This window comes from Lonchura striata, chromosome 2, assembly GCF_046129695.1.
Source record: "Lonchura striata isolate bLonStr1 chromosome 2, bLonStr1.mat, whole genome shotgun sequence".
Classification (NCBI taxonomy): Eukaryota; Metazoa; Chordata; class Aves; order Passeriformes; family Estrildidae; genus Lonchura; species Lonchura striata.
In genome coordinates, this window is record NC_134604.1 from 32,610,779 (window position 1) to 32,626,624 (window position 15,846).

At 41.2% G+C, this 15,846-nt stretch overlaps 1 protein-coding gene across 2 annotated transcripts; it reads right to left on the bottom strand.

Annotated features, from left to right (window-relative positions):
• Positions 1–10,627, bottom strand: ALG8 (ALG8 alpha-1,3-glucosyltransferase). Of its 2 annotated transcripts, none has more exons than XM_021533858.2 (13): positions 10,525–10,627; positions 9,600–9,678; positions 8,076–8,269; positions 6,843–6,952; positions 5,429–5,496; positions 4,786–4,912; positions 4,105–4,208; positions 3,873–3,993; positions 3,451–3,590; positions 2,881–3,020; positions 2,100–2,197; positions 1,621–1,693; positions 1–362 (listed from the first exon to the last, which is right to left on the bottom strand). In XM_021533858.2, exons 1-13 carry the CDS (start codon positions 10,602–10,604, stop codon positions 131–133), a joined length of 1,566 nt encoding a protein of 521 aa, XP_021389533.2. In that variant the 5' UTR covers positions 10,605–10,627; the 3' UTR covers positions 1–130. The 2 variants fall into 2 exon arrangements, with proteins under 2 accessions (XP_021389533.2, XP_077637428.1); XM_077781302.1 differs by having other exon boundaries at positions 2,881–2,986; positions 3,451–3,548; positions 3,869–3,993.
• Between the last annotated feature and the right edge of the window lie 5,219 nt (positions 10,628–15,846).

Consider the following 15,846-nt stretch of genomic DNA (forward strand, 5'->3'; position numbering starts at 1 on the left):
GAAGAAGATCGCCCACGTGGCATTGGCACACGTACACCGTGTCTCGTCTTGGATGGCCTTGTGACAACCCCTCACCGTGCCAGGAATCCCCTCCAAGGGGTGTCCTGGGACTGGTCCCAGCACTGTGGCTTTACTCAGCCTTTTGTCTGACAGGAATTCTCTCAGTCAAGACAGAGACGTAGAGTTTCAGCCAAACGTATGTGATTCCCAGAGCACAGTACACTGAGGTCAGCAACAGGGGGACAAAGGGGAAGTGCCGTTTCCAGGGGGTCAGGGGAAATATGATTTCACAGAAGATTTCCAAGGGCACTAGTTGGATGAGGTAGATTGTTTCAAGCCAGTTAAGTAGAGGTTTCTCTCTCCTGCCAGAGAAATAAAAAAAGAGGTACTGTTAAAATATATGTTAACTAAAAATAACTATTATGTATTTCAGCTATCTCAATGCAAAGAGAATCTCCCATTAGACTGCAATAATGGCTTAAATAGCAAGTTAAGAGTTTCAGTAGGAAAAAAGCAGTGTGATAACCAAGAGTACAGCTCAATGTCCTTATCAAGTTCCAGGATGCCTTGGAAGCCTAAGGAGAAACCTCATCAATTGTTCCGCTTCACCTCACTGGGTTTCAGTGAACAACTGAACAGCCCTTCATACAAAGACTTGTTCCACCAAAGTTGTTCTAGAGCCAAAGAATGGAAATGTCAGATTTTTTTAACCTCTTCCCCAAGCTTTCTGTAGGATGGACTTTTCTGTGATCTATCTCTCTTGCAAAGGACACTGATGGCAGGAGTTTATTGCAGGTAGTTTAAAGGGAATTTCATGTTTTAAAGTGAATTTTCATGGCAACTTAAAAACCCAGAAACTTGCAAAAGCTCCCTCTCTTAACAAAAACTAAGCTCCTATGAGTTTTTTAGCTAGAGCTCTTGAGACAGAATGACTGAATTCTTAAAGAAAATCACCTACAAAAGCAGGTGTCTGAAGTACTGAATACATGTTTACAGCACTTCATTACAGCTCGGGTTTTCCCTGAAAAGTTTGGGAAAGAGAGAAGTGGGGACTGCAGGGGTTATAATGATAAGCACTATCTTTGGCCAAGCAGTAAGAGATCCACAGGCTGTGGAACTACACAGGGTGACTTTGGCAATTCTGTGTTCTGCCAACCAAATACTTGTGGTTTTGTTGACCAATTACAGCTTGCAAATGAATGTTATTTACAACCCGTCCTTTCCACACATTAAAATACTAACTACTACTGAAAAAATCCACAGTACAATAAGAGAAACAATCAGCAGACAAATCACTGTTGTAAATGCTAGAATACCAAATGAAATCCTCAGAGGTTACAGCACCACAACTCTATGCTTTAAGAAAGCATGAGGCAGGTGGGGATCTACAGCCTCCTGGGACTAACTGGGCAGCTGTCACAATAACCAGGATGTGCTGCAATTATCCTAATTTAAGCATTGCCTCCTGAGAACAGAGGCAGCAGCATCTTTTGACTAGTAATATCTTAATTTGACTCTTCAGCATCAGTTTTCTGTGCTGTTTGTCCCTTATGACAATGGCTGTTCCCAACACCAGAAGAAACGTTGTTCCTGGCGTTAAGATCAAATTTCTTTAATTACCTGAACAGAGATTTCAATGACGAGAAGCTATATACAGTAAACAACAGCATAAGCAGTATTTTAATTGGAAGTTCTGAAAAACAAAAAACATTATGTATTTTTAAAATTAACTATAAAAAGCTTTTGCCATATATATATTGTAGTGTCTTTAAATCTTACTAGTCACATTTGAATTATCTGGCTTTATTTTCTCCAGACCTACACGTTTTACTGCTTAGGATACCTAAAAATAAGTACAAACATTTACTAAAGCAAACACCAAGCATTTGCAATACACTTGCTTCAACTATATATAAACATACTGAACACATAAATTATAATTACTATTTGAGAAAGCACTACAAATAAGATTTTCCTTTCCTAAAGAAAACACAAACAACTGGGAAATGACTAAAGCAAAATGACAACCAAATCAATCAAGACTATTGAGCTCAATGTTGCAAACTGTATAAAAAATAACTAATAGAAGAACATCTTACCTGGTGCTGTGAACAACAATGGAAAAAGTGAGAAATGCCCTGTTGTTGCCAGAATCAAGTAGATGCCAGCATCCTTGGCTCTCTGAATAGACAATAAGCTAAAAACAACAATAATTTGTTATGCTTTTTTCTTTTATCAAAGAAACCTAATTTCAGCCGAAGACTATACAATTGACTGAAGACTCAAGAACAAGTCAAACAGTTTCATAGTAGCCCCATCCCTGCTAACACTGGACCTGTGATGAAGTCTCCTGCTTCCAAACCATTTGGCCTCAGAGATAAAAACACAGGAGAAAAATCAGCCAGGAAACCCTCCCTCAAAAAACAAGACACCCACTGAACAAAACTATCAGCAAGGCCCAGCACAAATCAAGAGCTTGAACATCACTAAATCTCTGAGGAAGGAGAATACAGTTTGTAGCAATACTGGTCAGGCAGCTTATGAACTAAAGCTTCAGTTCTACCCCAGGCAGGCATGAAGCTCTTTTGGAAGAACCTGTGTATTGTTCTGGTCAAGCACAGTGCAGAAGATCCCTCTCCTCAGCTGGCTCATGAGCAATTTATCCAGCAGTTTAAAATGTGAACCACAGCACCCATTGAGGTTTGAACTGTGCCTGAAATTAATTTACTTTAAGTGCACTACACTGTTACAGCTTAAGGCATTCTATGGAAGAGATCCTCTTCTGAAATTTACTGAAAACAAAGTGATTCCCTTTGAGGATTCTTCAACATGTGGCTGCAGGTTCAGTTTGGCCAACTACTTTGTACCAAATTTGCTTACCTTAAAGGCAGAATAGCAAGGAGTATTGCTTTCTCGTGCACATGCCAGCCAAACATGAAGGAGCTCAATGCACAAAGAACAAGGCACTGTAGAAAGCCTCGGGGCCCTTGAGGTTTAAACCAAAGACAGAAAACAGAGGGCTAGAAACAACAGGCAAAAACAGGACTTCAGTGATAAGTCTGGCAATCCTGAAGACAAGCCATTGTCCAAAGAGATTTCTCAATGCTACTAAACATCACTGCACCCAGGTTGTGCGTGTGTGGCACAAGCGTTATACTGCACTGGAGGAAATCAATCCATTTGGATGTATGAGAAGAGACTGAAGGATTTTTGTTGAAATACCAGGAGGGAAAAGCATACTGAAAGACCACAGCCAACCCCCCACTATTTGTGCTGCATGCAAAAACTGTCTGCCAATCTAAGCCACTAAACACATTTTATCAGTCACTATGTATTAGTAACAATGTATCTGTTGCCCTATAATCAAAATTCATATGAAGTGCATACTATCAATTAAAACATACTAGGGACAAAACAAAAAAATATTCAAAAAATATTAGTTGCTCTTACCAATATAGCTATGAAAGTACAGATTAATGTTGCCAGTGGAGTCACTGAAGGGAGGACAGTGTGCTGAAACTCTTGAACCAGCCCTCCTGTCATGGAGGCTTTAGGGATTTTTGTGCCATCAAGAAAATTGCACTTTAACCCTAAAAATAAAACATAAAAAAGCACAAACTGATAAATGCTAATAAAGAAAACTAAGTAGCTGAACTAAGTACATGGCCAAGTTTTTTCTTTTTTTGAAGGATGGCAGAGGAAAGTGATTGACCTCTGACCTACTGCTGATGCACTGGATTATGTGGACAACCATACAATTTATGGCAATCTGAAAACATAATTTACTGCCTACATTTCAAATGGGGAAGACTAAAGTCGAGAGAGCACTCTATCTGCAAACAGGCACCAAAAAGCAAGATTAACATACTGACCAAGAATTGTCAGTGCTTTATCCATGGCATTATACAAAGCCCAGAAGTTGGGGGCCCAATAGGCATGGCAGAGACCTCGCTTGAAAGGGAAGAGCCGTGAAATTACTTGAGGCAGCTGACCCTACAGAAAACAAGATCAAAGAAATGGCCAATTTAGATGAGACAGGGTTTATATTTTTATAACAAAATTTTCTAACTGTTCAGGGGAATAACATGTGAAAGGGGTTATTACCAATACTAGGAAGGGTCCCAGTGAAAGAGCAGAAACAAGACAGACAATCAGTCCCAGAAGAGTTACATGAAGAAAGCTGAAACTTCTCCACTTCAGGGATCCATCTACAAGAAACAAAGTTTAAGGAAACAGCTGCTGTGGGAAGCACAAAGGGAGACAAAGCATTCTCCATTGATAAGGCTAGCACCTCTCTAAAAGAGGCACACAGCCTTTTATGTCAGTATATTCAGTTTCTTCCTTCAACTGCTGGCATTTCTTTTGCCCACATTGCAGTTCCTGCATTATACAAGCTTTTAATATTTTCCAAATTTACATTCCCTATTCACGTAGGGAGTATCAGGCATGTTTCAGTGCTAAAAAGTGGGGAGAAACTCAAAGAAGGTCTTTGAAATAGTTTCTAATACTGTCTAATTGTTCCATATCCTGAATAGTTCTTATGGCTTCCATGTGCTACCTGCAGCTTGTTCATGTTGATTTTTCTTAACAAAGAATTCTTGCAGGAACTGGAATTGTACAAAACAAATCTATTTCAAAGATCCTTCAAGATCCTAGCAATTCTGCTCTCAAGCAGAATTTTTGTTTGAGCTATTTTGTTCCAATTCTATCTGCAGGTCTTGAGTGCTCCCCTAGTTCCAGTGATTAACACAACCTCCCCCAAAAGTGAGGAAAATCCCATCTTACCTGCATTATTTGCAGTAAAGCAGTAGGATCGTAACAAATAAACGCCATACGCTGGGGCCACATATACGTAGATGTGTTTGAAATGCAGAAGAACAGCAAAAAGAAGAGCACCCTCCAAATACCTTTTCTGAAAGAAAACAAAATAAAACCTAAGCTTTTCTCTTTGTAGTCACTTTTAATGATCCTTGGTTGTACTCCTAAGATGATGGGACATTTCTTATAAGTATTAAAATACTTATATATTCTTCAGATATACTTCAAATTACAAATTCAGTAGTGTTACATGTAACAGGTATGGACACAGGAACTATCCTGTCACACAGTCACCTCTTCACAGCTTCAGAAGTATGTTTTCTAAGGCCTGGTGATTTGGAAGAAAATGCCAAGAAATGATGCCACATTGCTCAGGGGTAACACTGATTATAGCTTTCTTATGGGGAACTGCAATGCTGCAGCATCAGTAAGCAATTATGGTGAGTTTCAAGTTTTTTTCTTCCCCACAAATTCAATAATTAGACATCCAGCTTCATACAGCTCAACATGAAGCCACTATCCTTACCCACAACATGAGCAGCACTGTGAATTGAATTAATGCACCCAAAATACACACGGCACCAAATAGACAAGAGTCACTTGGGTTTACCTGACACAGCCGAGCAACAGAGAGAAGCATCAGGCCAAAGAGGAAGCCATTGTACTGGAAGTGAATATCTGAACCCGAGTCAAGGAATAAAGCAGGCTTTCTTTACTACTATGTGTTCTGGAGAAGACTAAGTTTTGAGAATTAAAATTAAAATAGAATTTAAATCAAGAAAGCAACCTTAAATTCACAGCACATAGACACGAGTCATTATTTAACCTTACCTGTAAGTACTGTCAGACACAAATTACACGAATGCTGGCATATTGCCTTGATAAAATGAAACACAACAATCTACACGTGCTGTGCAAATTCTCTAATAGAAAACAAAAAAGGTTAAATATCTGATTTAATTTTTAAGTTATTAGTTTCTGCCACACATTGGTTGATGGATGGTGACAATAGCCCTCACTTTTCTACCACTTATAAGCAGGCAACATACACAAGAACTATGACAGAGAAAATTAAGTCCTTCTTCTAAATGCACACTGTGCTAAGACAGATTTGCAATTTCCAGAGTTATTTTTATATACGATATGGACCTGTTGGAGGGCATTCAGAGAAAGCCAGGAAGATCCTCGGAGGACTGGAGCACCTCTTCTATGGAGACAGGCTGAGATAGTTTAGGTTACTTCAGATTGAAAAAGGGAGGATGTTGGGGAGAACATGTAGCTCCTTTAGAAGATGCTCTAAGAGAGCTGGATAGGGACTTTAGACAAGGGCATGGAGGGCAAGGAGGAATGGTTTTAAACTAAAAGAGGAGAGATTTAGATTGGATAATAGGATGAAATTATTGTTAGAGTGATGAGGAACTGGCACAGGTTGCCCAGAGAAGTTGTGGATGCCCCATCTCTGGAAGTGTTCAAGGTCAGGCTGAATGAGGTTTTGAGCAACCTGGTCTAATGGAAGTGTCCCTGCCTAAGGCAGGGGGTTGGAACAAAGTGATCTTTAAGGTCCTGTCCAAACCAAACCACTTACAATTCCATGATTCTTCTTTAGAAAGACTTCCTAATTCCCATATAAAGTTAAACCAATTGAATACATTCTGAGTCTCAAAACACTTTGCAGATTTTCCTTGCCACAGGACAAACTTGGAACCACACCCAGAACATGGAGCCACTCTGCTAATACTCCTGCAGGTGTGCAGAGGAGGAACAGCCAGCAGGAACAGGCACATTGCTGCCAGACTGGTTGGTCCTCCTCCACTTCTGGAAAATCAGACCAAGGACTGATGAACTTCCATTTTGCCAAATAGTAATTCTAATGAAAACAAAGTTATTTAACTAATCCCAGAAACAACCCCAGCAGTGTTATTTGCTATGACAGCAATAATAATATAGGATTGTGCCACACACTATAAGAGGTTGTTAAAAAACCAAACAAACCACCACCAACCCACACCGGTTTGAAAGGATACGATCCACAATTAACAACCCAAAATTCCACAAGAGCAGAACAGCAAGAATAAATGTTGGTTTTTCCAGGATATCCTTTGCAGCTCGTTTTCCATTTATACATCTGCAGCACCTAAGCAAGAGCAGAAGAAACAAAAGCTTTAATTCAAACATATAAGCAAAAACATTGTTGATTTTAAGAGTGAAGAGCTGCACTTACTCTGAAGTTAGCCATTTTACTGTTGGTTAAAAACAACTTATTACTTCTCAGTGTGAAGCAATATGGTTCATATGACTCCTGAAAGCAGTCTTAAATTACATAAAAAAGTTACAGATCATCTGTGTTGAAAGACTATTAGTGCAACCTCCCTGCCATGAGCAGAACACCTTCCACTAGACTGGGTTGCTCAAATCACCATCCAACCTGGCCTTGAATTTTTCCAGGCACAGGGCATATGCCACCTCTCTTGGTGAAATGACCTTGTGCACACACCAGCCCTGAGCCTTCAGCCTCACATTCATACATCTGTGAGTCAAAACAATAAAAGGAAAAGAAGTCACAGTGCAAAGCTAGCTAGCATAAAGAAAGTAAATAAAGGAGCTTAGGCAGTGCTCCAATCAGAGAACTTCCTACCCAGGTCTTGAGCAGAAAGAATAAAATGATATAACTCTTATAACCAAATCATTAAGGTAGGCAACACATTTCTCAGAACAACTCCCCCTCCCCTACTCTTTAGGAGTAAGGTAAAAAATTCTTCAGTCAGGCCGCAATGAAAGCATCCAATCCTAATTACATCAGACTTGGAATAATCAGTTTATCATCAAAAACACTAGAGCAATTTTGCATATTTGATAATACTGCCATTTTGTGACAGATCTCCTTTATGCTTCTAGAAAAAAACAGAGTAATAAGAAAAGTAACAGGAAAAAACCTGTTCTGAGCACACCAGCTGTCCTGCATCTCCTACAAAATGAGTTCAGTGCATAAGCAAACCTAAGTATAACACATGAAACAGCAACTGGTGTCCAAGTGCCTGCAAATCATCACATGTAGTGCAACTGTATCTCCAAGAAAAATGTGCTATCTTGTGTTTAGCAGAATATTTCAAGATTCTCCTTGAACAAGTTCAAGCAACTCTGGCATTTCTCTTCATTTACAAGCTTATTTGTACAAATAGTTATTTGTTGTGTCTACAAAACAAACCCACATACAAAAGACTACCCACTATCCCTAAAATCAGAACATTAAGACTTACTCATGAACTGCATATATGAAGAGGGTATCTGTAAAGATGACAGAAAGCCTTTGGAAGATGATGGTTGCACGACTGGCATAATTCAAGTTTTCAACGACCAACATCTGGGGGTCAAAGTACTTGGCAATGTGAGAAAGCACATATTCAAACCAAGCAAAAAATGGTGGATAATCCAGGGTCCATTCTGAGGTCGCCTAAAGACAAAATAACAAACCATGCTGTTTGCAGTCCTTCAGTGCAACAAACCAGCTAATGCATTTTCTCTCAGTACCCTCCATGTAACTCCAATCACTCCACAATCTGTAGCCAGCTCTGTGGTGCTTTAAACTGTTCTCCTGCAGTACTGGCAGAGATGTGACATTTCCTGATTAGCAGGAAAAGATTAAAGAGCATCTTGTGCACCTGCACTAACCAGTATATAACTGTTGTCTACAAATAATTTTACAGTAATAGGGTCATTATTACATAATCTCAGTAAAATAACTCAGAGACAGTGTTTGTCTCTATTAGAGCGATCACCAACACAATCAACCTTAGGTAGGCTGAGTCATGACAAACCCAAAGGTGAGTTATCTAGATAAAAATCAATGCATACTACTAATACACCAGCAAAGGCTTCAGCCTCAAAATGACTTTCACTCATCAGCTAACAAGTCTTAACTCTCAAACAACCATATCAAATGGCATTATGTGATCTCTTCCCATAAGGACATTTGTTATGACCTACCAAGAATTAACTCCTTGGCTGTGGAAATAGGAGAGGAAGAGGCATGTACAGAGCAGGTTGGGGTGGGGTATGTTTTTCAGTGAGCATGTTCCCAAATGCTTATGCTGTATTGATGAAAGGCATCCTATGTTCTGGCATAGGGCTAATGCTGACATTATAAAAATCTGTTTGTAAAACAGTCCTTGGATCAGTCCTACAAAGCTCTGACCTTCACAAATCATTTACTTCTAGATGCTTATGTGGAGTAGGAGACACTACAGTATCCATCTATCCCTGTACTCCAGCAGATACCAGGGGACAGATTAAAACCCAATTAGGTAGGCTGAGTCACGACAAACCTAAAGGTGATTCGTCTAGATAAAAATCAATGCATGCTACTAGCACACCAGCAAAGGCTCAAAATTTAAATACAGTAATTGATTTCATAATGGAAAGATGTATATACCCATCAGCATGACTCACTCTTTATTCTGGTAACTGTGTATCACCAATGAGAAGAACACAGACATCAGCAATTTAAGAGTACAATTCAACTTGCCCTGGTGCTACACAGCATTTCCAATAACCCAAGTGCCTTAATTGCTTTTCCCATTTTGCCTTCATAAGTACTTGCAGCTTCGCCAACTAACTTTCATTTTCTATCTAAATGCTACACAAGGCCAGCAAATTGTGACTGGCACCTTTTTGTCCCACTAATGACAGCTGCCAACCACATCTTCCACCATTCACAAGGTCTGTCATACCCAACGTGCTTGTAATTCATACACAGCTAAAAACCACCCCAAATGTGTCCTTACCTCGTAGTACCACTGAGAGAGGGGCAAGTTGTGGGTGATGGCAAGCCAGTTCCTATGGACTTCGAAATCTGTGGAGTAACTAGAGAAGGTTCATGTTAAGAGTCAGATGTATGCATGCACTAAGGAGGGAGAAAATTCAGAGCACATCACCACATGCAGATTAGAAGGAAGCCACTCAATTTATCAGTTCTAGGACACCACAGCAATCAAGTAACAGAAACAGTAACAATGCTTCTCAAGAACTTTATGCTAAAGATGTATCATAGAATGGTTTGGGTTGGAAGAGACCCTAAAGACCATCTCATATCAACCACCCTTCCACTAGACCAGGTTTCTCAAAGCTCCATCCAACCTGGCCTAGAACACTTCCAGAGACAGGGTATGCAGATTGTCTGGGCAGCCTGTACCAGTGCCTCACCAAGCTCACAGGAAAGATTTTTCTCCTGACGTCTGATCTAAATCTCCCATTTTATTTAGTTTAAAACCATTCCTCCTTGTCCTATGACTGACCATGTAAAAAGCCACTAATACAGGTGCTTACAGGGCAAAAACTATTTATAGCTTGGCTTTTCCGGACAATTAATGCAAAATTCCAAGTTCTAACTGAAGTTTATTAGGAATTTGTTAGGGGGTTTTCTCAGTACAAAAACTTAAAATTATAGAGCATTATTGTTTCAGTCTTCCCGAACAGCAGCCAGCCGGAACGAGCAAGAAGGGCTTCCAAAGAGGAAAGGAAAGCTGTGCCACGGGGCGGAGGCAGCGCCGCCTCGCTTCCCTCACGAACCCGGGAGCCACATGGACCTTCAGGGCCTCCCTCAGGAGCGCGGCGCCACGCTGCCCGCGCCCGGCCGCCCTCGGGGGTTGGCGGCAGCCCTACACCACCCGCCCGGCCCCGTCCCGTGCGGTGCAGAGGGAAGCTCCTTACTAGGCGGGGATGAGGAGGCACTTGAGGAAGGAGACGCCGAGCGCCAGCGCGCGGAACCAGCCGCGCCCGCCCGCCGCCATGGCGCGCGCGCCCCCCGCCCCGCGCCGGCGCCGCCCCGCGCATGCGCCGCGCCCGCCGCGCCGGTTTGAAGCGCGCGCGCCGGCCGCGCTGGCGGCGCCGCGGGCGGGCCGCGCGTGCGCGGGGAGGGCGGGGCTCCGTGAGGCGCCGGAGCGCGCGGGGGCGGCAGGGAGGGGAGGCAGGCTGGGTGCCAGGAGTCCTGTGCCGTGAGGGTGGCGGGGCACCGGCGCAGAAACGGGTCAGTGATGAGCCCGCACGAACACAGAATGAGAGAACGCCACCAAAAATCAGAGCTGGAGCAAGAGGCGCGAGAAGAATGGACTGAGGGTCTAAAAGCTCAGGGACTTCTTTGTTGAGCATCCCTCTGCGCAGACACCCAGCTTGAGCTGACCTGCTGCTGTGGCGGGCTATTGCCATTTACTTTTAGAAACCCAGCACCTGCGGGTGCTGCGGGGAAGCTCGGGTGGAGCCCTGCCTGGGAGTGAGTGTGGGTGAGCGAGGAGTTGGTTGGTGCCGTGAGGCCACCCGACCTGCCCTGGGCAGAAGCTGCTCTGAAGAACCAGCTCCGCTCCAGGGAGGTGCCACCTCCAACCTGTGTTGCTGGTGTCCGACTCGGCTTCCAGGTACAAAGTGCTCTTTCAGAGGAATAGGCTTAATTTTTAAAAATACCTTCCTGCCAGCCTGGAGAGTTGATGCATACAAGGCTGATGCCTTTTTAGCTTCCTTACAGCAAACCTCCATCTAGCTAAGAATACTATCTTGTAGGAGCTGCATGGAATCGTGCGGTTAACATGTTCAATTTTTATTTTCCTGTACAGCAGCAGTGTATTATTTGCTCAAGCTCAGGAACTAGAGACAAGTCTAACAAGCAGTAATGCATCAGGGTTTAAGGGTCCTCACTGGAAAAACAAATCCTCTTGCGCATTTATAATTGTTTGAAACATAAATGGACTAATGAATTTTAAATGGTTTTGTTTATTTACAAAGCCTTGTTCATTCAAGGTTTCTACAGCTTGGAACCTTCTTGCAATTCCCAGCCACTGAGAGCTCGAGGTAAGCATTACAAGGAGGCAGTGGTTAGAAAAACGGAAAGCTGTAGGTGCAGCAAGCATCACTCGTGCTTTTTTCTCAATAAATATGTCAGGCAGAGAACCTTCTTCTTCATTCACATTTTATTTACTGCTTTCTAAAATACATATTAATAACAGTTCACAGGAGTTACAAGCAGAGGAATGCAATCAGGTTTTTAAATGTAATAGCCCTACAGGACCTCTATGAAGGTGGCAAGCAATAAAGACCATCTTTTCACACTTTTCAAACACTACTGCTTCAAAAGCATGGCTTTTAGCGGGTTGGGGTCCAAATTCCCATCAGTGGGAAAATCCCGCAAGTAGGAGATGGAGCATGAAAAGACTGAGGGGAATGCCCAGAGGATGAGGAGAAAAGAATATTATTAGATATATTATTAGATACAGCCCTCCCCTATAGCTCATTTTTCTTCTGAATTCACAGGGAAAACATTCCTTGTGTTATTCCCAAGTGAATAACACTGTGAGCTTGATCTGGATATTTATCAGCAATCAGCCCTTCTTGCAGAGACTATCTGTGACTGCCTGTACTAATTAATGTATGAGACTGTTATTGGGAGAGCCTCATGTTAGCACTTCTTGTACCCTGCATGTTTGTGTCCATCAGCATGTAGGTGCAGAATGGAAGTTAAATGTTTCAAAATACATGGGAATTATGCACAGAGGCACCAAGTTCTACAGGATGGGGTGAAAATAAAACTGCCCAGAGGAGTCTTCTTCATAACTTCTTCATTAGTCTGTGAAGTATCAGAAGTTCCTAGACTTATTTTCCACAGTCCATGGCTGAAGGCAATATTTCTCACTTCCACCAACCTTGTATACAGACTCCACACCAGCCTTTACACCTCACCTTTTATTCCTGGGAATAAATACGATTGACTGCAGATATTTGCTGCCAGTGAACTTGATCAGCCATTTATACTCAACAATCCAGATAAAAAGTTCTAAGTACTGAAGTACAAATGCTTGGTGACTCGAAGTACATGTAAATTGATGCAAAGCTGCCTGCTCCCAAGAAGCTACTAGCCTAAGTCTTGGCATGACCTGTATTTGAAGTGCATAATAGGAGATTAAAACTGGAAAGGACCAGTGAATCATTCTAATCACAGACTCTTGTAGCAAAATCTTTTTCTCCGTTGTTATCTTGCTGGTTTTTTTTTTTTCCCCTGAACACATCAAGATACTTTTATTCTCCCCCTTCTAAATCCTGGATTTCTTGTTAGTACGAATTCTTTCAGATCAAACTTTTTGCAACTACTTCTTTTATTTCTTTACCACTGTGCAGAAACAAACACTCCTCCCATCAACTCCTCCCAGCCTTTAACAACTGTATAGACTAAGTCTCTCTTATTATTTATATACAGTTTCAATCTCATCATTGTAACTGGACACGGTTAGATATTTAAGGGCTATCAAGCCTAAAAGCAGATGAAGAACTCCATGAGTGATTCTTTCTGGAGTCCATTAAGATGTTTCATAATAGTCTTTTTGCCACATAAGAAATACCACTGTGCTACACACATGTCCAGATATGAGAATGCCATTAGGCTACAGCTAAAATCTTGTTTATCATCTGCCTTAACTCTGGTATTCTTCTCCTCTAACAATACTGAACACTCTATTCAGTGGTCATTTAGGAAAGAAAAATGAGGCCATTAAAAAAAAAAAATTGCAGGGCTTGGCTCATTTTGTACACTAAGGTATTGAGGGAGACAGGCATATGGCAGAATCAGGATCTTGTTATGCACCAAGATGTAGGAGAAAACAGACACAAAACTTTAAGGGAAGAAAATGTCACTATATCCTTTCCAGGAAAGAATATGTTTGTTCTGAGGGTGAATATTCCACTCAGTAGTGAAATAATTTTTAAATGTTACTGCTAATAAATGCTATGTGCTTTTCATGACTAATGATGAGGTTGTGCTATACTTAGCATGGCTTTGTGCATGTTTGCTTCTCTTTAATTCAGGCAAACTCTTGAGAAGAATCATTATCAGTGCTGTTGACTGGTAAAGAAAAGCAAGTTACACCCCAGGGCTCAGAAAAAGAAGGTAAACAAAAAATAGCTATTCAGATAGAATGCAAACAAATTCTCTGGAGAGAGAATGTTCCCATAAACAGCCATTATATCGTAACTCACAGACTGCAGAATTTGGAAGCAGCTATAAATTGAGCTAAGTGTGGAGTTTGAAATAGCAGCTGCATTTGTAGAACATATGTTTGACTGTAATCAGAAGTGATTCACTTATCGCCCTTTTCCAGTATAAATAGTACCTCATGCTTAAGGACGTTTATTGTGCTTAGCAAGTTTGAGCTACATCAGGTTTTTCTGTTCCCTCCAAAGCATGGCTTCACTCATGTCTTTGCACTGGAATTTTCCATCTATCTATTTTTATAAAAGAGACATATTTTGCATCTCACTCTCTGTTAATAAATGACAGAGATCTGGGGCCAGCTGTACCTTTTACTGACTTAGTTGCATGAGCACAAATGTGTATTTGATTTGTTCATCTTCTGCATAACAGATTGATGGATTAAAGAACTCCAGGTGAATATCTGAGTCCACTTCTCTTATTTTACAAACTCCTCTTATTTGCCTTTCACCAAAAATGATACAACTCTCCCATGGAGTATTTTATTTTGCTGAAACAGAATGGAGCAGTACTGATCCACAGCTCTAAAGGGTGTAGGTCAAGCTTTCCCCCCTCCACCCTTCCAGATGAGATCTAAGCCCACTGCTCTTACCTTTGGATAAACTCAAGGTGACAGGAAACAAATTCCTACTGGTATTATTTTTGTCATGACATACAAAAGCTCCGGTTACAGATAATTTAAAATCTATTCTCCAGGGTGTGGGTTAAAAAGAAATACCATCAACAGTCCCCAAAATCTCTGTTATCATAAATTCAGGAACAGCCTGTTTCAAGTCACAGATTTGATGAAAGAGGGTTCATTTTACAGATCATAATCATGTTACCAGCACAGATCATCCCTGTCAATGTCCAGCTGACTGGCCAGCTCATGCTTTGTAATTCAGGACTGGGATGGAAAAAAAAAAAAGAGTTCTTCCTAATGCAACTAAATATAGAAGAACATGGTGACTCCAAGTGGAATTTGGTCACAAAATCCTGTTTACAATCATCAAAAACCACAAAATTTGCCACATTTAGTGGTTCTGAGGGCTTCAAGCCCAATCAATGCTTTCTGACAACACGGTCCCCCATATATCATGCTGGTTTAGCACCAAGTCAGACAAAGGGCAGTAGTTTGTAACAACTGCAGAATGTGCATTCTACCCATGAGCATGCTGATTTGTGTTGTTTATGCAGTCACAATTTGGGGCAGTGGAAATATATTGATCACACTGTTTTTTTACAAGAAAAAAAGCTTCTTTATGCTTGTTCACAGGTCAGCTTAATTTAACAACAGAGTAGTTACTTTGGGAAACAAGAACATGTGCTTTATTGAGCTTTGCAACCCTGTGCTAGAAACCTTTGGAAGCACTAAACCTCTAAATGCAAAACTTAGTTATTGCATTTTCCCTTCTATCTCATTAAAGATACCTGAAAATGTTCCAGAGGGCCTCTCATGCACTCATAGCAATCTGGTTAAGGAAATACAGTTAAGATACTTTGAAACATAATTAGCTGAGAAAGAACCATCTTGAATGTGGCACACATGATGTTTAGAGACAACATGCAGCTATCTAGTGAGTTATGATCTTCATTACAGTACAGATGAGGTGTGCAGGGGAAGAGTTTGACCTCTGGTTTCCCACTGCTTTCCCTCTGGCAAGCTGACACTGAAGCAAGCAGGTAAAATTCTTTTACTAAAATTCTTTTAGTGACCTGACCATTTCACAAGATAATAGACCATACAAGGCTCAATGAACCAGGATAGGAAAAATGACCCTCTGTTTTTGCAATGAAAAATACTAGGTGTAACCTGGTGAGAATGTTGTCTTTTCAAATTAAATCCATCCTACCAGACAGTATCCCATGCATTCCAGGCACTGCTGCCCAAAAGAGGCTCAAATGTTTAGAAGACATTTGGGAGTCTCTGCCCCAAAATCTGTCTTCACCTTAGAAAGCTTCAGCAGCATCCTCCAGACAAATATTAACATTTTAAGAATAAAAAAAGGACTAGCTGTCTTGGA